General features: G+C 44.0%; 1 protein-coding gene across 2 annotated transcripts in view; it reads right to left on the reverse strand.

The window, feature by feature from the left end:
* Positions 1-217: 217 nt before the first annotated feature.
* The window catches only part of LOC114607773 (aldehyde oxidase 3-like), a 71,392-nt gene continuing 45,366 nt past the window's right edge, over positions 218-26,243 (reverse strand). For both annotated transcript variants that reach the window (XM_028751214.2, XM_028751222.2), the window contains 14 exons: positions 24,474-24,607; positions 23,135-23,222; positions 22,593-22,679; positions 19,649-19,840; positions 16,394-16,621; positions 14,014-14,109; positions 13,637-13,765; positions 12,052-12,126; positions 10,331-10,383; positions 9,617-9,731; positions 6,483-6,548; positions 5,120-5,308; positions 3,685-3,852; positions 218-1,219 (listed from right to left, as the gene is read on the reverse strand). In XM_028751214.2, coding sequence (XP_028607047.2) covers positions 1,166-1,219; positions 3,685-3,852; positions 5,120-5,308; positions 6,483-6,548; positions 9,617-9,731; positions 10,331-10,383; positions 12,052-12,126; positions 13,637-13,765; positions 14,014-14,109; positions 16,394-16,621; positions 19,649-19,840; positions 22,593-22,679; positions 23,135-23,222; positions 24,474-24,607 — 1,674 coding nt within the window. In that variant the 3' untranslated portion in view covers positions 218-1,165. The remainder of the gene's footprint in view (positions 1,220-3,684; positions 3,853-5,119; positions 5,309-6,482; positions 6,549-9,616; positions 9,732-10,330; positions 10,384-12,051; positions 12,127-13,636; positions 13,766-14,013; positions 14,110-16,393; positions 16,622-19,648; positions 19,841-22,592; positions 22,680-23,134; positions 23,223-24,473; positions 24,608-26,243) is intronic.

Raw genomic sequence — 26,243 nt, forward strand, 5'->3', positions numbered from 1 at the left:
CCCTGGTTCATATCCTCACTTGGCCATGGAGCCCATTAGGTGATGCCTGGTGAATCTCATACACTTAGCCTAGCCTGACTCTTGAGTGCTGTGAGGGAAAAATTAAAATCCTGGGGGGGGGGTGGAGGTGAGGAGAGCTTATGTAGGCTGCTCTGGACTCCTTGAGGAGACAGCAAAATACAAAAATGAAATAAGTAATTCATTGTGACTCATGCAGTTTCATAATAACATTTTTTTTTTATTAGCATATGTATCAGATCTCTTGAAAACAATAGTTCTCAAATCATCATGCGAGCAAAGGTGATTATCAACAGGATAATAAATGATTAAAGTTAATGCTTTAAAAGTACTTGACCATTATTTTACCAGCTAACTGCTTCCCTTTTTATGGGTCTGATACCACCCCCCATAGGTATGTTCAGGTTGAGGAACAGACCAGTGGCTTATGACAGCTTTGCTATGTAGTCCAGAGTTGTTCCTATTTTGCAAGTAAAAATTGCCCACCTCCACAGCGCACCTTGGCAACACGTGGTCACTTTCTGCTGATGACAGTTTTCAGTTTCCTCAGCTATGCTATGTGGGTCTACTCTGAGTAAAGGTTAATTGAATACCAAGTCTGGGCAAGTTCCAGGAGAAGGTCTGCTTAACTGGCAAGGGACAGAATGTATAAGCCAAATGAGTACGGTACTTCAGCACTCTCCCCTGTGCCCTAACATTTACTAAATGATTCTCCCTACACCCATATGATCCTCAAAGCCCAAACCAACAATCTCACCCCTCTCTAACTCCTCTGAATAAAAGCTGAGGTGTATCTGTGTACCTGGTAGGCAGCCACCTAATTACAGCATTTTATATGCCTACAGTTACAGATGTAGATGTCAATGGCCATTACAATACAACATGAACACAAATCACAGATGAAGATATACAGTTGCTAATTCTCACAGTTTGGAATTACATTTTCTTATCCCTTATACGACGTCCATGCTTGATTATACGCCTGCTGAAATTCACAGATTTGTTTTCGTACATCAATATAATTTTAAAAAATCTTGCACAGCTGAAATTAATATCGTTGTCCTTCTTGTGTGTGATTAGACTGCGACTGCTCTTCTGATGAGGAAGAACATACAAAAGCGAAAAACTTTGGCGGAAAACCAGGACGTTAGTCTACTTCAATAGCCCATGGTTTATAGGTCCCAGGTTTGTCCTTTGGAATCTAAAAATGAGAAAGAGAAACAGAAGGGCTATTCTTATGTGCAATTTCATATTAGGAAATAAAAGAAAATCAACCAATATAAAACTTGTTTTAATGAGAGGAAAGCTACAGTGCATTGAAACATGTGAGATACGAGTTTATATTGCTCTGTACATACTTCAGCCATTGAATCACTGTAGTTTAGTTTTTTCCTCTCTAACAGAACTTTTTTAGACATCACTTTGCCAGTGTCCATACCTGCATGCTATACAGGCAGCACAAACAGTTATTATTATTTTATTATTTATTTCTTGAACTTGTTAATCACTTTATCTTGCTCAGGGCAACCCAAAGCAACTTACAATTGTGAAATGGTTCACACACACACACACACACATACAGGGGGGTGTCTTCTGGCTAGTGTACATTAGTTTATTTGCCCCCACGCCTTTCAATACCCCATTATACTTCTTTCTCCCTCCTGTGAGTTTATTGCTATACTGGAAGCCCAACAGCAAAGGATACCCAGAGGCTTCCTCCATTGTGCAATGTTGTTGTTTAGTCGTGTCCGACTCTTCGTGACCCCATGTACCAGAGCACGCCAGGCACTCCTGTCTTCCACTGCCTCCCGCAGTTTGGTCAAACTCATGCTGGTAGCTTCGAGAACACTGTCCCATCATCTCGTCCTCTGTCGTCCCCTTCTCCTTGTGCCGTCCATCTTTCCCAACATCAGGGTCTTTTCCAGGGAGTCTTCTCTTCTCATGAGGTGGCCAAAGTATTGGAGCCTCAGCTTCAGGATCTGTCCTTCCAGTGAGCACTCAGGGCTGATTTCCTTCAGAATGGATAGGTTTGATCTTCTTGCAGTCCATGGGACTCTCAAGAGTCTCCTCTAGCACCATAATTCAAAAGCATCAATTCTTGTGCAATGTAGTCAGCTTCATAACTGCATATTTATTTTCTTGTGGTGAGGCACTCTGAATATGCTCAGAGCCTGCCTGCTCTGGCACCAGGCACACAGTAAACACCACACAATTTCATTTATTGAATGAGGCATGGTTGGGGGAGAGCACCATTTTGGCTTTTGCCTCAGCAGCAAAATGTTTTGGAGTGGCCTTGAGGGGGAGCCATTAGAAGCAGGAGAGGAGACACTTGCTGCAATGCCTTTTTCAAACCAGAGATCATATATCTCTATTACTATGCGGTATAAAAAAAGGATTTTTATTTTTTAAAAAAATATATATTAAACTGTTATGCATATTATGGCCCAAACCCATACATACCTCTACAAACTGAGAACAGAAGTAAATCTCACTGAGTTCTATGGGGCTCATTTCCAGTAAATTAGCTACAGACTTGATGTCAAATATTCCCAAGAGCAGCCTTTGAAAGTTATTTTGCAATTATAGTTTTCTGACACGCCCCCTCCCCGACTTCCCTATTGAAAATGATAAGTAATAATAATTATTCTTATTATATAGTATAATATGGCGCAAAATCGTGAGTGGCTGAACCTGACTGTCCTTGTGCAGCATCTTGGGCTCTGGAAGCAACTAAGGTGAAGGGTGTGATAGGAATTTTATGGTCTTAGATATATGGTAATGCTCATAAGCGTACCAACCAAGCACGTACATAGATCAGCACAGGAAGACCGACCTGGAACCATTTTGATTCTTAAACTGAGCAAATGTTTTCTCTGCAAGGTCAAAGTGTGAAACCTTCCCATTGTCTCTTTCCACACAAATCCTGTCTTAAGGGCACATTTAAGATATGAATAGGGTGTGAGCCTGTGACATGGCCCAGGAATTAAGTATTTATCATTACAAAAGACTGGCCAGGCTACCCAGGCAATCCAATCAAGTAACCTGCCAGACAGGAGATAAACAAGGACAGGACAAAAACAACATTCAAATTTCTGTTTTAGACCGCCTTTTCTGTGATGCAGGTGTGATGTATCTGAGGGGTGGTCTTAGGTTACATCCCTTCTGTGATGTATGTATGATGTTTCTGGGGGTGGTCTTGATCTACAGGATGGGAATTTCAAAAGTCTTTATAAGGCCTTGCGCGCCATTTTTCTGGGTTCCTCCTCTCTCCTGCGGGTGAGGGGAGCACCCTGTTGCAACAGATCAATAAAGATCAGGCTTACTAGCTGCTTTGCTTCTCAATATTCTCTGGTTGGCTCTGTTATTCTCTCCTACTGATAGAGAACCTACTTAAGGACTCTATACGGGCTCTTAGATACCCCATAAGGGAAAGGGAACAGTGTTTTGTATTGATTTTTACTTATTTGGGGGCAGCTGCCCCCCCCCAGCTACGCCCACTAGACTAGATGGTCCTCCAGCCATTTTATCCTAGGTTCTCTGCTCTGCTCAGTCATACTGGGCCGCTCAGTTCTCTGCCTCAGTTTTCTGTGTCTTGCTGATGCCAACAGGAAGAAAGCACAAAATGAATGCAATATAAGGTGGTGGTGTTTTTAAGGAAGTATTTACCATCTCTGTAAAGTCATCAACACAGGCCATGCGAATCCTTTCTATGTTCAGTGGACTGTCCATTGTGAAAACACGGTGCAATCCTCTTTCCTTCCGGGCAGCAGCCACTGCATCCCGAATAGCAAAAAACACAGAGCATGCTTGGAATACGCCAGCTTCACCTACACCCTGCAGGAAGATGAAGACAACCACCGATGGAACACAAAGATAAGGGAAGATCCATAAAGTTTAGACCAGGGGTCAGCAAACTTTTTCAGCAAGAGGCTGGTCCACTGTCCACCTTGTGGGGGGCCGGACTATATTTTGAAAAAAATATATTAACGAATTCCTATGCCCCACAAATAACCCAGAGATGCATTTTAAATAAAAGCACACATTCTACTCATGTAAAAACACGCTGATTCCCGGACCGTCCGCGGGCTGGATTGAGAAGGCAATTCAGCCGCATCCGGCCCACGGGCCTTAGGTTGCCAACCCTGGTTTAGACAATATTTTTTTCCAATCACCAGTTGATAGTCACCTTGTTCTGGATGGGCATGCAAGCTCCTGTCTCACAAATGGTTGCAAGGTGTCACCACCACACCTCAGCTAAAACTCAATTAAAAAACTTTTTAAATAAATTGTTCTGCATAATCCCATTAAAATTAAGAGTGGTTGTGCAAGTCTGAGTTTGGCAGATTGCAGACAATATGTCCAGACGGGCAAAGCATCCACTTAAGATATTTAGGCATTAACTGGAATGGGGAAACATAAGAGGCTAAACTGGCAATAAAATATCAGAAAATGGCTTTAAAAGCCTTCCTTTGTTTCTAGAGATAACCATCTCTAGAGCATCTGCTTTGAGATGAATGCTTTAACTGAGCCTCTTGGAGATTCATTGCAATAGTAACTACGGTAATCTGTTGTTGTTTTTTAATATTTATTAAAATTTTCCACTGTAATACATTAAAAATAAAAAAAGAAAAGACAAAAAAGTTTAAAAACACATATAGTTCACAATCCTTATTTTCTATAACATATTTCCCTGACTTCCCCACACCTCCCCCTCTTGTATTCCAGTTCAAATTGTTGGTTCAACAAGTTCTTATCCCTGATTTTTAACCTTTTTATATTTAGTTCATTTTAAAAAACCAATTTTGCCTTATAAACATCAATATTTATACATCAGTGCTTATTCTTAAAACCTTTTTCTAAAGTCGGCCTAAATTCCCTTCCACGATTTCCCCAATTTTCATACAAATAACAAAACAAAGTAAAAACAAAACAGGTTATAATTATGCACCCTTTGGATTCCCAAACTCCACCCCACCCCTTTCCCGGTTTCAATCCCCAACAAATGTCCATCAGTCAATCTACTATCAGCCTAGTAACTACGGTAATCTGTACCAAACACCCTCTTATGTATTATCCATCACCACACTTTTAAGTTGTTTACCTTGGAGGAGTAGATTGCAATTGGGTTTCTTGAGTTTGGCAAAAGGTAGATTCTAAACTGCTCTGGGACATCACAGACAGCAGGAATTTTATATGTGTCTGGACCCAGCGTGTACTGCTGTCCTTCTGGGGAGAAGTATATTTCTTCCATCGTATAAAGTCCAAGTCCCTGCATAAAGCCACCTTCAATCTGACAGAATAAAAATGCATAAATTCTGATTTTCATTTTAAATAGATTGTGATTTGCTCAAAAGTATTTACTCTTTTCCCTGTGCAGCCACAAGGGCTGGGAATTTGCTCTGACACTCCTCTGTGTTCAGTGCTGCAGTTCCAGACATGCTGATTGCTAAACCCCTTAATAAAAATGCAATAAAAATGAATTGGGTTCATTGTTTTCAAGGACGTTGTCTGGGCTTTCATTCTGCAGGGTGGATATACTGTGCGATCATTGAAAGAGGAAGTCCCTTTTGGTATATAGGGACTTCAGTGGCAGCAAAAACAAGTACCGTATTTTTCGCCCTATAGGACGCACTTTTTCCCCTACAAAAATGAAGGGGAAATGTGTGTGCGTCCTATGGGGCGAATGCAGGCTTTCGCTGAAGCCTGGAGAGCGAGAGGGGTCGGTGCGCACCGACCCCTCTCACTCTCCAGGCTTCGGGCAGATATCCGCAAGCCTGGAGAGCCCGACGGGAGTTCCCGCGGGCTCCTTAGGCTTGCGGATAGCAGCCTGTTCTGGGGGCTGGGGTTGGGGGAAGCTCGGGCTTCCCCCGCCCCAGCCCCGCGCCTGGGGGAAACAAAATAATTTCCCCCCTTTATTTCCCCCTGCCCCCCCAAAAAACTAGGTGCACCCTATGGGCCGGTGCACCCTATAGGGCGAAAAATACGGTATATGTGTCAGCTATAAAGCTGGTGTAAATTTATTCATAAAATACTGTATAATGTAGGCAGATCACTTGCTAGTGGAGAAATGGCTACTGAATGATAGTTCCAATATGAAAGACATTTCATTTATACCCTTTGCTGTGGTGTCCTTTCAAGTCCTCTCTCTAAATGTTACTTTTCCTTGAATCAGATGCACTATGCACAGGGGAGTACCAAATCAGTACACTTTGGAGAAGGACTGCCCACCAAACTTATTCATGAAAGGCTGCTTCCTTGGCCAGCAAGCAGCAAGGCTTCCTACCCATCCATTAGATGCAGGCGGAAAATTGCACTTTTGGCACTGGATCAAGGCTTACAGGAAGAAGCACTCCAAGAATAAAATGCAACAGGGCATTTATTTATTTATTTTACCATTCAGAAGGGCCCCAATCTACTTGCTTACAGCTAGTATAAAGTGTAAGTTCAAAGCTCTTGGTACATGCCTGTCCTATGTCAACAGCTGGATTGATGCTGAAGCAGGCATCCATGACAATGTCTGTTCGGATGTTCTGTTGGACAAATAAGCTGTTGTCAGCACATTATCTTTTTATAAAGCCTTAAGAAAAATTAGAAGACAAAGGACACCCAACTCGAAAGTACAGTTACCATGAACACAATATCAGGGGCCTCAAAATTGAATTTCTAGCGCATCAGAATATTTCTGAAGCCCTGAGCCCTGACTCGCCCTTTTGAACTTATGCTTGCAGAAGTCCCGGAATATGAGTATCAGATGATTCCCCCCACTGACCAGAACAAGGAATAATAATAATAATAATTTTTTTTTTTTATACCTCGCCCTCCCCAGTCAAGGCCGGGCTCAGGGCGGCTAACAAGCAATAATAAAAACAAGTTGAATGAATACAACTTAAAAACAAGATTAAAATACAACAATTAAAATATTGAAACATTAAAATGTTAAAATGCAGCCTCATCACAGGAGGAGAAAGGAAAAAGAAAGAGGGGGAGGGAATCAAATTGGCTCCAAGCCAAAGGCCAGGCGGAACAACTCTGTCTTACAGGCCCTGCGGAAAGAAATCAGATCCTGCAGAGCCCTGGTCTCAGGAGGCAGAGCGTTCCACCAGGTCGGAGCCAGAGTTGAAAAGGCCCTGGCTCTGGTTGAGGCTAATCTAACTTCCTTAGGGCCCGGGACCACTAGGGTGTTGCTATTTATGGAACTTGAGGCTCTCCGTGGGGCATACCGGGAGAGGCGGTCCCATAGGTACGAGGGTCCTAGGAAGAGGGATGGAAACCAGAAACCTGACATTTTGATGTTTGGCCTCTCTCTTGCATTTGGAAAACTTGGGGTTTACTGTTGTGTCCCAGATAGTCCAGGGTTCCGACAAAGGAAGAATCCTATTCCAAGCATTATCTTGAAAGGAGAGGCCATACTCTAGTGCAGCCAAGGGTCTGTCTGCGCTAGAACATTTGAAGCTGTCTTATAAAGTTCATCCAACTACCCCAGTACTAAATACTCTCACTGGCAGTAGTTCTCCAGACAATCTGCTACCTGATCCTTTCAACTGGAAATTATAAGAATTAAATCTGGGACTTTATGCAAATAAGGGGTTGGAATCTATTTCAATCCGTTACCCCCGAGGATGTGGACAGGCTGCTTGGACGCGTGAAACCAACCACCTGTCTCCTGGATCCTTGCCCATCCTGGCTAATAAAAGCAAGCCGGGAAGGACTGGGCGATGGGCTCTGCGGGGTGGTGAATGCTTCCCTCTGTGAGGGAACATTCCCAGATCCGCTGAAAGAGGCGGTCATTAAACCGCTTCTTAAAAAACCATCTTTAGACCCGGCCAGTATGGCCAACTATCGCCCAGTCTCAAATCTTCCATTCTTGGGCAAGGTGATTGAGCGTGTGGTTGCTGAACAACTCCAGGCACGCCTGGAGGATGCGGACCATTTGGATCCCTTCCAATCGGGGTTCAGGCCTCATCATGGGACTGAAACTGCCTTGGTCGCACTGGTTGATGATCTCCGGCAAGCTAGGGACAAAGGTGAGAGTTGTTTCCTAGTTCTGCTGGATCTCTCAGCGGCCTTTGATACAATCGACCATAACATCCTTCTGGACTGTCTAGAGGGGTTGGGAGCTGGGGGCACTGTTATACAGTGGTTTCGCTCCTTCCTCCTGGGCCGTGTTCAGAAAGTGGTGGTGGGGGATGAGTGTTCAGACCCTTGGGCCCTCACTTGTGGGGTGCCTCAGGGTTCCGTCCTCTCCCCCATGCTTTTTAACATCTATATGAAGCCGCTGGGAGAGATCATCAGGGGGTTTGGACTGGGTGTCCATCAATATGCAGATGATACCCAGCTCTACCTCTCTTTCAAATCAGAACCAGTGAAGGCGGTGAAGGTCCTGTGTGAGTGCCTGGAGGCGGTTGGAGGATGGATGGCGGCTAATGGATTGAAGTTGAATCCTGACAAGACAGAAGTACTGTTTTTGGGGGACAGGGGGTGGGCTGGTGTGGAGGACTCCCTGGTCCTGAATAGGGTAACTGTGCCCCTGAAGGACCAGGTGCGTAGCCTGGGAGTCATTTTGGATTCACAGCTGTCCATGGAGGCGCAGGTCAATTCTGTATCCAGGGCAGCTGTCTACCAACTCCACCTGGTACGCAGGCTAAGACCCTACCTGCCCGCGGATTGTCTCGCCAGAGTGGTGCATGCTCTAGTTATCTCCTGCTTGGACTAGTGCAATGCGCTCTACGTGGGGCTACCTTGGAAGGTGACTCGGAAACTACAGCTAATCCAGAATGCGGCAGCTAGACTGGTGACTGGGGGCGGCCGCCGAGACCACATAACACCGGTCTTGAAAGACCTACATTGGCTCCCAGTACGTTTCCGAGCACAATTCAAAGTGTTGGTGTTGACCTTTAAAGCCCTAAACGGCCTCGGCCCAGTATACCTGAAGGAGCGTCTCCACCCCCATCGTTCTGCCTGGATGCTGAGGTCCAGCGCCGAGGGCCTTCTGGCGGTTCCCTCATTGCGAGAAGCAAAGCTACAGGGAACCAGGCAAAGGGCCTTTTCGGTAGTGGCGCCCGCCCTGTGGAACGCCCTCCCATCAGATGTCAAAACGATAAACAACTACCTGACATTCAGAAGACATCTCAAGGCAGCCCTGTTCAGGGAAGTTTTTAATGTATGATATTTTAGTGTTTTTTGGTTTCTATGGAAGCCACCCAGAGTGGCTGGGGAAACCAAATTATTATTATTATTATTACCCATTGAGTTATGTCCTCCTCCAAAAACCATGGCTGTGATGACAGGGTCTGGTTCCAGATACAGTTTGTAATACTACCAAGGCACAAGTAAGAGTATTCTAGCCGTTGCAGTATATGGGCGTCTTAAGCACAACCCAGTTGTCCATTCCAACAGCAATTGAAGTTTTCCATCTCCAGTGGCTGGCTGTTTATTCCTTTTTGATACACAGTCATATTGGCTATTTTTCAAAACTTCTAGTGGCACAATGTTCCCTCAGTTAAAGAGCAGTTCATATCCAAACAGAGAGCGAAGGAGACCCATCAAACCACCCAGTGGCCTATGAATTGCCAAAGAGGAGGTAGTGCTCAATTTTTACCTTATGATCACCTGTCAGGCAGTCAATCTCAACCTCTGAACAAGCAGTACCAAAAACGTAGTATGGAAATGCGTGGCCTTCTCCTGTCTTCCAGTCCATATTGGTGACATATCCTCTGATGGGTGGAGGGGAAGGAAAGAGTCATTTAGATGTTAGATTTCAGTTTTACTACAGCATGCTCAACAGAAATCGTGTAAAAAAAGGCCAAATTACTTGAACGCTCTGTATTTTGCCAGCACAGGGTGGGAAGCGGAAAAAGAAACTGGCTGTGAGATGGACTACCCAATGACAGAATGGGTATTTTCCTGTTGAACCCTATCTGATTATGGCAATAGACACTGGTCCACACCCCAATTCCGGAATCCTGGGGTTTCTTTGATGTCATCTAACCAGTGCTATTTTTCTAGAAAAAGAGGTGCCGGAACTCTCCACGAACGCCTTCATTGTTCTCTTATAATGGCGGCCACCTGAAGGGTGCCAGAACTAAGGTCCTGTGAGTTCTGGCTGAAAGAAAGCATTACATCTAACACTGGCTCCTCCGACATAAGATGTGGTCTCCTGGAAAACAGTACAGCCCCTTGTTGTAACATATACAGTGAGTAGAGTTGGCATCAAGTCCACCACCCAAAGCTTGAGACTTAACTATCCAACCCCAATCAGTCTTAGTGGTACTTCAAAAGACAGCAGTTTAGGAAACGACGATAGATGCCTTACTTGAAGTAGCCTGTAGCTGAGAGGTTGATGCTTTCCTCATAAGCTTTCGTAATCTGCAAGAGGAATATCTTTAAATCAGATTTCAAAAATAAATGTGTACATAGCAAAATAACAAGGAACATTCAGAATGAACTTTCTATCTCTGCACAACATAGGCAGGATTTATTATTTGCCTTCTAGAGCTACATTTGCCTGCACTGAGGCTTCCTATGCTATCCATTCAGCCCCACAGAACTATAAACATTCTAAACATCGCAGCAAAAGGTGGGTTGTCTCTTTTTCCTTTGCTGACTGACAGCTTTCAACCAGCTGCCTGCATGGGTCCGACAGTCCAGACCAGTTTGGATGATCATGTTTCAGCTTATCAGGCAGAGATATTATTGTCTGAATGTGGCCTGAGTTACACTGATGGGTAGGAACGCCCATCACAGGCGATGGAGACGGCTGAGGTTGCTTGTCCATTACGGGTGCAAGATCTTTTTTTTATTTTATTTATATCCTACCTTGCTCCAAATACAAGACCCCAGGCAGCTCACAATGCGAATTAAAGCAGCTATGACCAAAACACAACACTCAATGAATTTTTAAAAATAAATAAATGAGGCACCCTATTAAAACTCTTGAACACTGAAAACCATTTAAAAACACAATGATGAAAATGAGCAGGAAAAGCCTTATGAGGACTACTCTTGTTTTTTAAACTAGAAGAATCATCCAATTTAAAGTAAGGATCTCTGAATTAATAAGGCATAACAAATCAGAATGAAGTAATCCTTGAAGCTAGTAAGAAGTGCCTTACAAGATCAGACAAAGGTTTGCCAAAGCCTACATTCTTTGCATTAAGGGACACGGGTGGCGCTGTGGTCTAAACCACGGAGTCTCTTTGGCTTGCTGATTGCAAAGTCGGCAGTTCAAATCCACGCAACAGGGTGAGCTCCCGTTGCTCAGTCCCAGCTTTTGCCAACCTAGCAGTTCGAAAGCACACCAGTGCAAGTAGACAAATAGGTATCACTGCGGCGGGGAGGTAAACGGCATTTCCGTGCACTCTGCTTTCCCTCACGGTGTCCCATTGCGCCAGAAGCGATTTAGTCATCCTGGCCACATGACCTGGAAAGCTGTGGACAAACGCAGGCTCCCTCGGCTGAGGCAAGGTAGTAGCCTTCGACTGGACTTAACCGTCCAGGGATCCTTTACCTTTATTTTTACCTTACATTCTTTGCAAATATTCCATTAACAAAACAGGTGTTAAATAGTCCTGCAGAAATGGGCTAGAGCTCAACTGATAGACTGTGAACTGCCCTGTGATTTTGACATCTCTCCAAAAATACTGTGTATGTTTTACATTGAAACTGGAACCAGTGCAAGATCTGAGATTGGACAACATGCTTAGATTTAATTTTGGTCTAGCTTAATAAGTTGCATTTTAGGTGAAAGTTTTGTCCCTCTTCAGATCCGGTAAGCTGCAGTGCAGCAGGACACCTGGTTGGGGAAGGCTTGTTATTCAGATTTGTAGCAAATGGAAAAAGGATAGGTTTTTTCCTGAGTACTGAGAAAACATTTGCTCAGTTTAGGAATCAAAATGGCTTCAGGTCGGTCTTCTGTGCTGATCTATGTACGTGCGGTTATGAACATTGCCATATATCTAAGACCATAAAATTCCTATCACAATATGCGATGCAAGTTGGGTCATAATTCAGTTTTAAGATATAGATGATGTTTACCCAATCTTCCCATTTCCCCTGAGGGTTTTTCTTCATTATTGGTTCTAGCCGCTTCCGGAGAATCTGGCAGGCATTCTGTGAAGTAGGGTGGCAAAGAAAGGTAAGACAAATTAGTCAACAATAATGAAACCCAAGTTTCACTTTAAAATATATATATATATTTAGTATTGTACTCTAGGATTGGCACTTTTTTCTGGCCTTAAACTTCTTTATAACATGGATAAATTAAATAGGCAAAGTTTCCTCAGCACAGGAGAGCAATTTGTCAAAAACAATTTTTAGTGCCATTGTTTATTTTTATTCATTTGTTTAAAAGATTTTGACAAATTCTTCTCTGGGTGGATACTGAAATTAGAACACATTTTCAAATGCAAAATCAAAGAAATACAAATTTCACTGCCAGGAGCAATAACCACAGATTGGAGTATTATAGCCCAGCATAAAATAACCACTCTGAAAACAATGTGCAATGAGAACTCCAAAAGAATAACTGTAGAGTATTGCAACAGATTACAAAATTATGGGAAGCTAGGGTGGAATTCATGAAGGAAAGTACAGCTAAGACTGGTCTTGAGGATTGCATTTGTCCTTAAATATGATAAACAAAAAAGAATGGATATTAAGAAACTGCTTTATACCAAGTCTGGTAATTGGTTCCTTCAAGTTCAGTAGTTTTACCTGCCCACACCTGATATCAGGTGGATGTGGCTTAACAGCCTCAGGGCCAAATGGGGAGGTCTGCAAGCCTCATTAAGGCCTGCAAGCTAAGGAACCTGGACCACCAAGCCCTCTAGAACACTATGGTTCTTCCTAGTAAGGCTATAAGTGAGTGCAGGAGTAAGTCTGAACTCTCTAACAGCTAGAAAACGAGGCCCCATTTCAAATAAAGTTTGTAATGTTTAAATCCCACTGAAGCCAATTCTCCAATTTCAGTGTTGTTTTTTTATAGTGCAACCAATACACGTCTGGTCAGATGCAAGCCCTGCTGAGTTCACTAGATCTTATTTCTAGGTAAGTGGGCACAGAATGACAGCAGGACCTTCAGTGTGTATTTTTTAAGACTACAACTCCCATCACTTCTGACCACCGGCTATGGTGGCTGGGACTGATGGGAGTTGGAGTCCAAAGAACCTCTGAACTGCTGCAGGTACCTCACTCCTAAGCTACAACCTTAACAGCATTCAACACTGGCATCTGTTTACGCTGGGTAAATTCAGTTTAGAAAACCAAAACAAAGCCGTATTATTAAGTGATCCAGTTTACAGGCCTTGAGTTATCATCGTAGTACACACCATACATTTAAAGCACATGCAATGCACATCTTCCTCCCAAAGCATTCTGGGAATTATTGCATATTAGCGAATTGTAGCTCTGTGAAGGAGTAAAGTACAGTTTCCAATATTCTTTGGGGGCAGTTATACTTTTTTAAAATGTATAGTGTATATGCAGCCACAGTGTGCCAGAAGAAGAGAACATACACAAAAGTATTTTGAACAAACCATAACAATATCAAAATATCAAACACCCTGAACAACAGAAAGAGGGAAATTCTCAGATAAACAATAGCCACAGATAAGTATCTAACCTGGACTGCTTTCCCGTTGACTTCAGTGCCAATTGATCCTGCAGTGACCACCGCATTAGGTATTGTTACTGAAGTTGTTTCATAAGGATGTATGTAAGACAATGGTATCTTCAATTCGTGGCTGGCAACCTTTTAGTTTAGAAAACAAAGATATTGACCAGGGGTTAACAGCATAACTTCAAACCAACAGGGGGAAATAACATTTATAGTTGCAGTTAGACACATACAGGAGCAAAACTTGTTAGAAAATTAGTTATCTAGCTCAGAAAGTATAAACATTGAAACTTTTCTCTATTTTTAAAAACACAGATGTAAACTGGATCATATACAATTAACTAGCAAAGGAGTGAGTAGCTTTGTTTGATATTTCGTACTACCTGTAACATCTTGGTGTATATTCCTTGTCCCATTTCCACTCCACCATGGGACACCAGCACAGACCCATCCAGATAGATGTGGACCAGAGCTATAGCCTACAGAAAAATAACAAACTGATTATCCATCAAATCAAATCCTACTATGATTTGATACAGAAAAACATTTCAGGAGCAAAGAAGATACCATATTTTTCGCTCTATAAGACGTACCAGACCACAAGACGCACCTAGTTTTTGGAGGAGGAAAACAAGAAAAAAAAAATATTCTGAATCTGAGAAGCCAGAACAGCAAGAGGGATCGCTGTGCAGTGAAAGCAGCAATCCCTCTTGCTATTCTGGCTTCTGTGATAGTTGCGCAGCCTGCATTCCCTCCATAACACACACACACATTTCCCCTTACTTTTTAGGAGGGAAAAAGTGAGTCCTAAAGAGCAAACAATATGGTATATCCCACAGTGGCAGAAAAAAGGACACGTTGATAAGGTCCCAGGTTCAGTTACTTGATGAGAATTTGGGGTACTAGCAGGGGTAGGAAAGAACTCAGATGGAAAGCAGTTGCCAGTGATGGTACTGACTAGATGAGATTTTGGTCTGGTATTTTAGGAGCCTTCTTGAAGCCTAGCAACAGGATAAAGAGAACTGTTCCTTATAACAACATTCTTCAACTTTGAGTCCCTGGATAATGTTGGACTACAATTCCCAGCCAGCTTAGTCAACAATCAAGGATGATGAGCGCACTGAGAAATCTGTCATGTCTCTATTTAATTCAGGTGAATAGTAAATTTCCAATTCTTTTTAATGGCTGCACATTGCACCCTTGATCACATCCTTTCTAGATGGGGCACAAATCAAAAAGCTGAAACAATTCCCATCTCTGAACTGTTGGGGGGGGGGAGGGAAAGAAATTGCCCCTGTGCTATTGTTAAAGCTATGTCTCACCCATGTTTAAAACGAATAGAAATACTCCAAATAAATAGATACTGTTATGAATTGGGGGGGGGCAGATCCTCCTAAATTCTTAGATGTTGCAATTTAGCTAATATTTGGAATATTAAGGGAAGATGCCAGCGAAATGTAGAAATACAGGCTATACTTGTTTTCCTGTTCAGGAGATGAGCTGATAGAGGTGCCATTAAGAAAGGAAGGGGAGCAGTGTGTTGTTGTTGTTTAATCGTTTAGTCGTTTCCGACTCTTCGTGACCCCATGGACCAGAGCACGCTAGGCACTCCTGTCTTCCACTGCCTCCCGCAGTTTGGTCAAACTCATGCTGGTAGCTTTGAGAACACTGTCCAACCATCTCATCCTCTGTCGTCTCCTTCTCTTTCCCAACATCAGGGTCTTTTCCAGGGAGTCTTCTCTTCTCATGAGGTGGCCAAAGTATTGGAGCCTCAGCTTCAGGATCTGTCCTTCCAGTGAGCACTCAGGGCTGATTTCCTTAAGAATGGATAGGTTTGATCTTCTTGCAGTCCATGGGACTCTCAAGAGTCTCCTCCAGCACCATAATTCAAAAGTATCAATTCTTTGGCGATCATCCTTCTTTATGGTCCAGCTCTCACTTCCATACATCACTACTGGGAAAACCATAGCTTTAACTATACGGACCTTTGTTGGCAAGGTGATGTCTCTGCTTTTTAAGATGCTGTCTTAAAGAGCAGAGTACTGGGACATTAAGAGTGATTGACAATGCAAATACTGTCCCCCCACCCACCACTGAATAGTGGACAGAAGAGTTGGGAGGGGAAGGTTGCCCGGGTTGCAGGGGCATGATGTCACCACATGTAAAAAAAGGTGTCCTTTTTGCATGAAGCTTGGGCTGCGTTTTTTAGCAAGGGTTTTGGGGAAGAATCTTGGGGCCAGATGTCATGCAGGCTGGTAGAGGAGACAATCAGGTGGCATTTGGGCTGCCTTTGAATCCAGTGCTGTGCCCTCTTGAGATGTGATGCTCAGAACCCTCTCTTCATTCAGACTCAGGTTTGAATATGTATAAATAAACCATATTTCTTAAAGACACTACAGTCTCCGCTGTGCCTTGATTTTCCAATGGAAACACAAACCCTGCCGAGACCCCTGGAATCATGCATTGTACGGCAGAGACTCAATACACTGGGGGAGTGGGGCAATGACCTGCAGCTAGACAAGTTGGCAAGAGATCTGTGGATGGGTGTCCCACAGTTTATTTAATGGTAAGTGGAGATCTAGGAAGAGATGGACATTTGAATTGGGAATGTGGCACCAGAGGAGAGAAGGCTTAACCCGTTCCCCCTGTGCCATTGTACCCACACAAATTGCTGTTTGCCCTGTATGTTTCTAACAACTTTGACTGTTGTTACTCTGCTTTACTTTGTAGATGGGTAGATTTCTGGAGTATCAAAAAGCTTGCCTGGTGGTAATATGTGGTATTAAATCCAACCGAAAACAGCATAGGAATGATCTCAATCCCTTTCTTCTTCCAGTAGTTTTGCTTGTTAAATTCTTCTGCTGCTTTTCTCCTCTTGTAGTAATCAGACTTCTCCAGGCACTCTTTCCAACATGCAACAAGATTTGTAGCATCAACCTCTTCTTTGTAGGGAGTCTCAGATACTCCTTTGTACATGTTCATCCACCGGACCTTTAAAGGAGACATGCACGACACTGTTAATTTCTTCCAAGTTCTTGTAAGCCAAAACATTATACCTTCATTACAAAAGCTGTTGTTTTCCTGATAAAGAGGTTTTGTATTTAAAAAGTGTTGATTCCATAACTACTAGGCAACAGAAACGCCCCGTCACTGCATGCTGCAGTTACTTACACACAGAAGCCCTGTCCCAAAATCAAAATGATGGCAATCCTACTCCTGGGCTGGAACAACTCATCCACACTTGTCCCACTGCTTTTATCTGATGAGACAGCGTCTTCCAACACACCAGAGAATAGTAAGCTAGCCTGGGAGGCCTGGGGCAGGCCAGGAAGTATAGAGTGTTCTTTCTCCAACACTTTGCTGTTTCTCCCCCCTAGCAGCTGCTACTTGAGCCATCTGAAACACTTGGCCCTAATGCATGGGTAGGCAAACTTAGGCCCGGGGGCCAGATCCGGCCCAATCGCCTTCTAAATCCAGCCCGCAGATGGTCTGGGAATCAGCGTGTTTTTACATGAGTAGAATGTGTCCTTTTATTTAAAATGCATTTCTGGGTTATTTGTGGGGCATAGGAAATCGTTCATTTTTTCCTTCAAAATATAATCTGGCCCCCCACAAGGTCTGAGGTACAGTGAACTGGCCCCCTGCTGGAAAAGTTTGCTGACCCCTGGTAATGGAAGGACAGGCCCTGAAAATGTTATAGCAGGCAAACAACAGCATCAGGGCTTTCAAAAACAAAAGCATAGCTTTCAAGTCTGGATTTTTAATGAGGAATTGGCACACCCAATTTTAAAGGGTCTTTCTAACAAAACAGCCTGCAACCAGCGCTTAGTGAGCTCCCTTATAGAACCCAGAAGGGAGAAAGATGTGGACAAGACTAGAATTAGTTGGCTCTGCCTCTATCTACTGTTTATGCCCTACCAGTCCCAAGGAGAACCAGGCCCCACTGAAGCTTAAAGTTTCTGGTTGTGAAAGGCTACAGTTGCATTCACAATATCCAGACAGTAGCCTGTAAGAGAGGCCTGTCTGCATAACCAGCCCCCAATCTCAAAGTAAAATGTCTATGTTTTAAATGGCAAGATGTCACTGTGTTATGTACTGAGTTGAATTGGATCCAAAATGCAGCAGTCTGATTGGTCCTAGAACAATAGGATCCAAAATGCAGCAGTCTGATTGGTCCTAGAACAATAGGATTCAGAATGCAGAAGTCTGATTGGTCCTAGAACAATGCAGCAGTATGATTGGTCTGCAGGAGCCACCCAATCTGGCTCCAGATGGAAGTGAATCCACAACCTGATTGGCCTACAGGAGAATTCCAGAATTAGCCAATCACGTGCAGCCCATTGTGTAAATAATGTATATAAAGCAGATATTGTGGGGGAACTTCCATTCCTCCTCACCACTATGAGCTGAATAAAGAGCATGAAATCCACTCTCCACTCTCGAGTATATTTCACACTGGCAATTTCAGAACCTTTCAGCACGTAACATGTGTCCCCAAAAGGCAACTAAGTACTCCAAAATCAAGTAAGGATTGCTCTCAAAGTTAGCAGAAGTAGGATAATTTGGGGTGAAATCTACCAGCATTGCTTCACAAGTCTGTACTTTAAGTAACTATGAAGAATATTGTGTTGCAGAAGGAGTAGAACAATATTTGCTGCTTCCGTAATGGTCTTTGCCATCTCTTTGTTCCCCAAAGTGAATTGCGCCCAAACTACCACAGTCCTGAGAAAGTTACCGCATTTACTCGAGTCGAATGCACCATCAAATCTAATGAGCACCTCAGTTTTCAGAACCTTGAAACCAAAAAACCTATTTGCTGGCTAATGTAAATGTGCCATTGAATCTAATGTGCACCTTAATTTTCGCAATGTAATTTGGCCTAAAAAGGTACACATTAGATTCGAGTAAATATGGTAGTTGACTTCAGTAAAGGACAGAGTCAGAAAGATCTGGAGTGTTTCAGGGGGAGGGGATGGTTTAATTCTGATATGGCTTATATAGGACTTGAATGCCTGCAAACCATAGTTTCACCACATGAGGGAGTGTTTGTATAATCTTTAACCATGGACAATTTTAGTTTCTTCTAATAAACATCCCAGGTAACCTGCAGATGACTTGCTTATTGAGCATTCACCATGATTTGTTTGCACAAAGTTTTCAGCAAGTTATATGATGTTGGCTGATTATCGAGCATTCATTCTGATTTGCTTGCAGGGAAGTTATATGACATCGCATCAGGCAATTGTTTCCATGGCAGTTTCCCATCCAGGAAAAGTCAATTGGGGGGGGGGGGAGCATGGGTGTACCTGGGGGGGGCAGGGGGCAGGTGCCTCACTTAAATCAATAAAAAATCAATAAAAATACTTAACTAACTGAGGTTCTGCCTCCTCCCCTAACAAAAACCCTGGCTATGCCCATGTTGAGTAACTTTTTTTTTGTTTGTTCACAAAACACAATCCACTTTAATCCCATAACCTGAATTTGCCAGTATGTGACTGAATCCCACCCACAAAATAGGAACAGTCTGGGAAAGTCCCTGATTAGAATAAATTTATCCCCAAAGAAGGAACATAAACCACCCAAATACTGAATCAGGTGTGACCTGAAGCTTATTTTCATTCTCAACTGATATTTGTCAGGAGTTTGGGACAATTGGAGGCTGCGGGGGGGGGGGGGGCAGGGGGGAGGCAGAAGATCCAGCTGGTTTGGTACTCAGCTTCAAAGGGGGCCTAAAATTTAGACGCTTGTTAATTTTTTGACATTTCATAAGCCAACTGAAAAGAAGCTGTGGTGATGGTGGCCTTAAGGGGCATTTAGAGGGAAGAATCTGTTGGCACAGTAAGGGTTAAGCCCCCCTCCTTTCTGCCAATCCTCTCCTGCAAGTGGAGACTCACAATTATTATTTTTGTGCAAATGCAGGGTTGGGAACATGGATTTGCCATGATAACGGGGTATTGTACCCAAATCACAGTACAGAGCTCCTCGCTCAGCACTTCCTCTGATCATTCGTTCGTTTACCTGGTCATGTGGCAAGCCAAGGTGATCTGCCACAGCTGCCACCCATGTTTCTGCAGTAAGGGCTGTCTGTGGGAATCCAAATCCTCGAAAGGCAGTGTTCGATGGCAAGTTAGTCTTACAGGCCCATCCACGGCTTCGGAAGTTGGGGATATCATATGCGTTGCAACTCTTTAGCACAACGTAGTCTATTACCTAATGCATGGGGATAGATAACAAACCTGTTAATCACAAGTACTGTGTCTTATAGAGTACTGTGGGTTAAACCACAGAGCCTAGGACTTGCCGATCAGAAGGTCGGTGGTTCGAATCCCCGCGACGGGATGAGCTCCCGTTGCTCGGTCCCTGCTCCTGCCAACCTAGCAGTTTGAAAGCACGTCAAAGTGCAAGTAGATAAATAGGTACCACTCCGGCAGGAAGGTAAACGGTGTTTCCGTGCGCCGCTCTGGTTTGCCAGAAGTGGCTTAGTCATGCTGTACGCTGGCTCCCTCAGCCAATAAAGCGAGATGAGAGCTGCAACCCCAGAGTCGGCTACGACTGGACCTAATGGTCAGGGGTCCCTTTACCTTTACTGCGTCTTATGGAGCTGAATGTGGCAAACAACTGAATTGTGTGTACGCCTGGATGCATGTACAGTCAGGTTCCATATTTCTTTAGCCACAGAGCAATCCAAGGGCTTGTCCTCACTGGAGTAGAATGTACACATGCCATTAATGTATGGGTGTCCACATAAACATCCTCTGCATCCCAGTATTTTTTCCCTACTTTAAATGTGGGTCCCTCCCCCAATCCTGGCCATTTCCCAACCTTCCAAGGATTGAATAAACCCACATTTAAGGAAGGAAAGGTTGGGAGAACGCTGGGATGGGGAGGACATCATGTGGATACCCCTTTATTAATGTAGGCAAAACGGGCAGGTGCAAATTCACATTTTTCATTCCAGTGTGAACACAAGCTCCAAGACTAAAGACTCACCCTCACATCTACTGTATTTGGGTCAGTGTGGACAAGCCCCTAGAGATGAACGCCTGAACTATCCCATGGTCTAACTGGTTCTATTGACTCTAAGGCAGGGTGGGGAACATGTGGCTGCCCATATGTTGTTGTCCCTGGATGGACAAAGGACAAATCAATGGCCAGGGGAGATGGGGAGTTGTAATCCAGCAACAGCTGGAGGGCCCTAGGAAGGGATGGAGGAGAATTTTGTTTGGTCCATATTTTAGGCAAACTGACCAAATTTGCAATTCCTGGCCACAGAGTACAACATAATTATCCTTTGGATTTTGCATTTCTCTGGATTTTGTTATAAAGCTATTGGCTCAAAATGCATAAACAAATGCTCTGTACCTGACATTGAAAAGACAACAAAATGGGCAGCAGGCAAGACTCTCTGAGGAGGGCATTCCACAAGTGGGCACCAGCACCAAAACTGGAATTTACTTCTCAGTAAATATGCATGGGGAAGCGGGTGGCGCGTCCATTCATTCTACACTTTTCAGTGCATAAGTTGCACCAGGGCAACAGAGTGCTTTAATCTGCTTTTATTGTACAAACCTAATTTCTAGCATGTACCACGTGGGTGGCGCTGTGGTCTAAACTACAGAGTCTAGGGCTTGCCAATCAGAAGATCAGTGGTTCGAATCCCCTCGACGGGGTGAGCTCCCGTTGCTCGGTCCCTGCTCCTGCTAACCTAGCAGTTCGAAAGCACAGTGCAAGTAGATAAATAGGTACCGCTTCGGTGGGAAGGTAAACGGCGTTTCCGTGTGCTGCTTTGGTTCACCAGAAGCGGCTTAGTCATGTTGGCCACATGACCCAGAAGCTGTACGCCGGCTCCCTCAGCCAATAAAGCGAGATGAGCACCGCAACCCCAGAGTCTGGCACGACTGGACCTAATGGTCAGGGGTCCCTTTACCTTTTTAATATGCATGAGACCAGGCTAAAAGTCTTGTAATCAGGGTTACTTGACTTTGTACTTATCTATATGCCATGCTGTCAGAGAGTCACATTCAAAGGACCTGTAGATGGCACTTAATTCTGTGAGGAGACATTCCCTCCAGCTACTAAGTAAAGCTACCCAAGTTGGCTTCAAACATTGCTGTTTTTTGGAACCTAGTACACCACCTAAATTGTTAATGTAAAAGCTGCCTAGCTTCTCCATGTTCCTGTTTCCCACTCATCAAGAAACCTGCGTGTTTCTTCTAAGGATGAAGAAAGATCTGGGTAATCAGCTGGATTTCATATTCTAAAGGGGGGGGGGGCGGCTCAGTCATCATATATTTATCCTTCCCTGCATCCTTAATGCATTCCAAAACTTCCAAAGAATCTCTAAAAGAGCCTCAGTTGAATGGCTCCTCTTGCCCCTCACATTCCATCTTATGCTTGTAACTGAGGCTGTGTACAGAGGCATATCTAGGCTCCCTTGCACCCTTGGCACAGAGCTGTATCAGCGCTCCCCATCCTTTGCAACCTTGGCAGGGAGATGCATCAGCACCTCTGAAGCCGAGAGAGACCACGGACCAAAATGTTTCAAATCTGGTTGTTATCCCGTACAGTGGTACCTCTGGATGCGAACGGGATCTGTTCCAGAACCTCGTTCGCATCCCGAAGCGAACTCAACCCGCGCCCACGCATCTGCACATACCGCGCGACATCATTTTGAGGGTCTGCGCATGCGCGAGCGGCGAAACCCGGAAGTAACACACTCTGTTACTTCCGGGTTGCTGCGGAGCGCAACCCGAAAATATTCATCCCGAAGCATATTTAACACAAAGTATGACTGTATTGATAATGAGGGCTGTGACTGCGAGAGAAAGGCTTGCTTAAGGCTGCCTAGTAACTTCATGTCAGAAATGAGATCCAAACTCTGAAATCCCATCATGCGTGAAGAACCCCTTTCTCATTCCATTTTCCACTTGCGAATTCAACGGGCTGCCATGGAAAAACTTACCAGTTCTGATTCATCAGGTGTACACCCGCCATTTACGTAGAACAAAAGATCAACAGCTTTGATTTTGCCATCATTCGTGAATCCCACCTAAAAATTCAATAGCGTATTGCAGTAGTTAAGACACATCAGACTCATGCTTCCTTCTCTGAACTGTGTGAATTTATCTTGGAAACCACTGGTGTTTCTTTTAACTAACTAGGTTTCCTTGGAAAGGATAAATCTAAAAAGATGCTTGATGCCTGCCACCTATCCTGTACAGCCCAACACACATATTTCCCTTTTGACCATACCATGCACCCCCAACTTCTGCAAGGTATTAGTGCCTTGTCTGGGGTCGATATTACAGTTACTCATTTTGCAATGAAGGGAAAGCCAAAAGTGTTTTAATAAATAAACAAATACTTTTGGGTCAAAATAATCCTCTTGGGGAAAAGTAGGGAGAGATACCTCAAGGACTTAGCCCATTGGACGTGCAAAATCTAGTTCAAAGCATGGGGAACTTTTGCAAGTCACTGAAGCTTGTAAAAATCAGTACTACTTACTTTATATTGCCCCCAAAGAGGATGTCGACCTCCAGGTATTATCATGTCATCATCTCGCTCCAGGATAAAACGGACCGGGCGGCCAGTTCTAAGCCAAACAACAAAGACTTAGGCTACCTTCAAGGTAAGCTGTTAGCAGAACCAATAGCTCCACAGACATCCTGTTTGTCTGCTCTTATTTAGCATTTTGATGTGTTTACAATGAGATTATATGACAATAAGCACTCGTGCTGATTTGCTTGCTCGGTGTTTATTCATCTTCCAGTTAAGCATCCATTCATTCTACACTTTTCAGTGCATAAGTGGCACCAGGGCAACAGGGTGCTTTAATCTGCTTTTATTGTACAAACCTAATTTCTAGTATGTACCACGTGGGTGGCGCTGTGGTCTAAACCACAGAGTCTAGGACTTGCCAATCAGAAGATCGGCGGTTCGAAACCCTGCAATGGGGTGAGCTCCTGTTGCTCTGTCCCAGCTCCTGCCAACCTAGCAGTTGAAAAGCACGTCAAAGTGCAAGTAGATAAATAGGTACCACTCTGGCAGGAAGGTAAACGGCGTTTCCATGTGCTGCTCTGGTTCACCAGAAGCTGCTTAGTCATGTTGGCCACATGTACGCCGGATCCCTCGGCCAATAAAGCAAGATGAGCGCTGCAACCCCAGAGTCGTCCGCGACTGGACCTAATGGTCAGGGGTCCCTTTACCTTTAATTTCTAGTATGCCCTTGAATCTCTCCTGCAAAATACTGACCCCTGGAGGCAAACAATAAGTAGATACTGACTGGTGCTTTTTGTTGAATGGTTTCTATAAATGTAAAGGTTCATCATTGTTCCACTCGATGTGTATGTCTTTAAGGGGCCAGAGCAAGGGCCAGAGCAAGATAACGAGACCCAGCTTTACAGCTGTGAAACATAGCAGGTGCTGCTGAGTTGTATTTGATTAAGGTGTGTCAGCATTTGGGTGTAGTATATAAGGAGCAGCACCTAGCTCTCCCATTACCCTGGGGGGTGGGTTGGTGGTTGGGTCTGGTTTGTTGTTAATGTATTTAGTGTATAAGGAGTTTTTGTTTTTGTTATTAAAACCTTGTTTAAGTTATTTTTGAGTCCCTTTTTAAAGCATGGTCTCCCCAGCAAGCTCTCTGCAGCGCTACCATACTGCAAATAGCCAACACTTTTGAGTTATAAAACATGCACGCCCTGTCATAAGCTGTGTGGGCATTGCCTTTCCTTTTTGGAAAACACAGAATGTCTATAAAATTCTATTGTAAGAGGTTTTGTATATGAAGAAGGCATTTGTCATTTTAGTTGCTTTCAGTAAAATCACAGACAACTGCAACACTTACTTGTGTGCAGCTACTGCTGCAGCTGCGGCAAAAAATGAAGGTTTTGAACTCTTTCCCCCAAAAGCTCCGCCAACTCGCTTTGTGTGGGTCATGATCCTATTGGCTTGAACATTTAATGCTGAAGCCACTGTTTGCTGCAAAATAAGCAAAATAAAAGCATTTTCAGGTTGTAAAAAAGCCTAGTATTTCCCTAGATCATTAATAGCATATTTACTCCAGATGTACATACAGTGGTACTTCTGGTTACGTACTTAATTCATTCCAGAGATCCATTCTTAACCTGAAACTGTTCTTAACCTGAAGCACCACTTTAGCTAATGGGGCCTCCGACTGCTGCTGTGCCGCCGGAGCACAATTTCTGTTCTCATCCTGAAGCAAAGTTCTTATCCCGAGGTACTATTTCTGGGTTAGCGGAGTCTGTAACCTGAAGCGTATGTAACCAGAGGTACCACTGTATTTAATTTCATCTCCTTGCACTTCCTGTACATACCACAGAGCCTAGGGCTTGTGATCAGAAGGTCGGCGGTTTGAATCCCCGCAACGGGATGAGCTCTCGTTGCTCGAACCCTGCTCCTGCCAACCTAACAGTTCAAAAGCATGAAGTGCAAGTAGATAAATAGGTACCTCTCCAGCGGGAAGGTAAACGGTGTTTCCGTGTGCTGCTCTGGTTTGCCAGAAGTGGCTTAGTCATGCTGGCCACATGACCCGGAAGCTGTACGCCGGCTCTCTCGGCCAATAAAGCGAGAGTCATCCACGACTGGACCTAATGGTCAGGGGTCCCTTTACCTACCTTTTGTCAGCCCAATCTTTTAACTGAAAACAGTGCACAATTTCCAGTATATTCTGGATAAAACATGCCTCCCCCCAAAAAAGTCTGGCTGGTAGGGAATCATTGAGATGGCTTTGTGCAGGAGACAGATTCTGCTACAACAAATTAGGAGAAAAAGAACCACTACAGTCATACCTCGGGAAAAATACGCTTCAGGATAAGTATTTCCGGGTTGCGCTACGCGGCGACCCGGAAGTAACGGAGCGCGTTACTTCCGTGTTTCACTGCTTGTGCATGCGCAATCAAAATGATGTCACGCGACCCGCGCACGCGCAGATGTGCAGTCACGTCTTACGTTCTGTTCAGGATGCGAACGGGGCTCCGGAACAGACCCTTTTCACATCCTGAGGTACTACTGTACAGTGGTACCTCAGGTTACATACATACGCTTCAGGTTACATACGCTTCAGGTTACAGACTCCACTAACCCAGAAATAGTGCTTCAGGTTAAGAACTTTGCTTCAGGATAAGAACAGAAATCGTGCTCCAGCGGTGTGGCAGCAGCAGGAGGCCCCATTAGCTAAAGTGGTGCTTCAGGTTAAGAACAGTTTCAGGTTAAGAATGGACCTACAGAATGAATTAAGTTCTTAACCCGAGATACCACTGTGCTGTCAAACAACAGCAGCATGTCTATGGAGAATGGATACACATGCTAAAAGACAGAAATTCAGCATGTGTGTATATGTATTTTTGTGTGTAGAAATAAAAGATGACAGCTACCAAAGGAACAATGACCCTGGGCGAGTGCCCGGAATCCTCAGAATCTTGCAGAGTGTGGGTGGCACCTAACTTTTGTATCAATACAAATGCTGTTGTTTTTAATTACAAACATCAACAACTGATTACATCCAGTTTAAGACTCTTTTGTGCAAGTGGGGTCCATCTCATGTGTACTGCTGAAATAGTTGTGGAGTTTCCCCACGCTAGCAGTCAAAGACTTG

This window comes from Podarcis muralis, chromosome 1, assembly GCF_964188315.1.
Source record: "Podarcis muralis chromosome 1, rPodMur119.hap1.1, whole genome shotgun sequence".
Lineage (NCBI taxonomy): Eukaryota > Metazoa > Chordata > Lepidosauria > Squamata > Lacertidae > Podarcis > Podarcis muralis.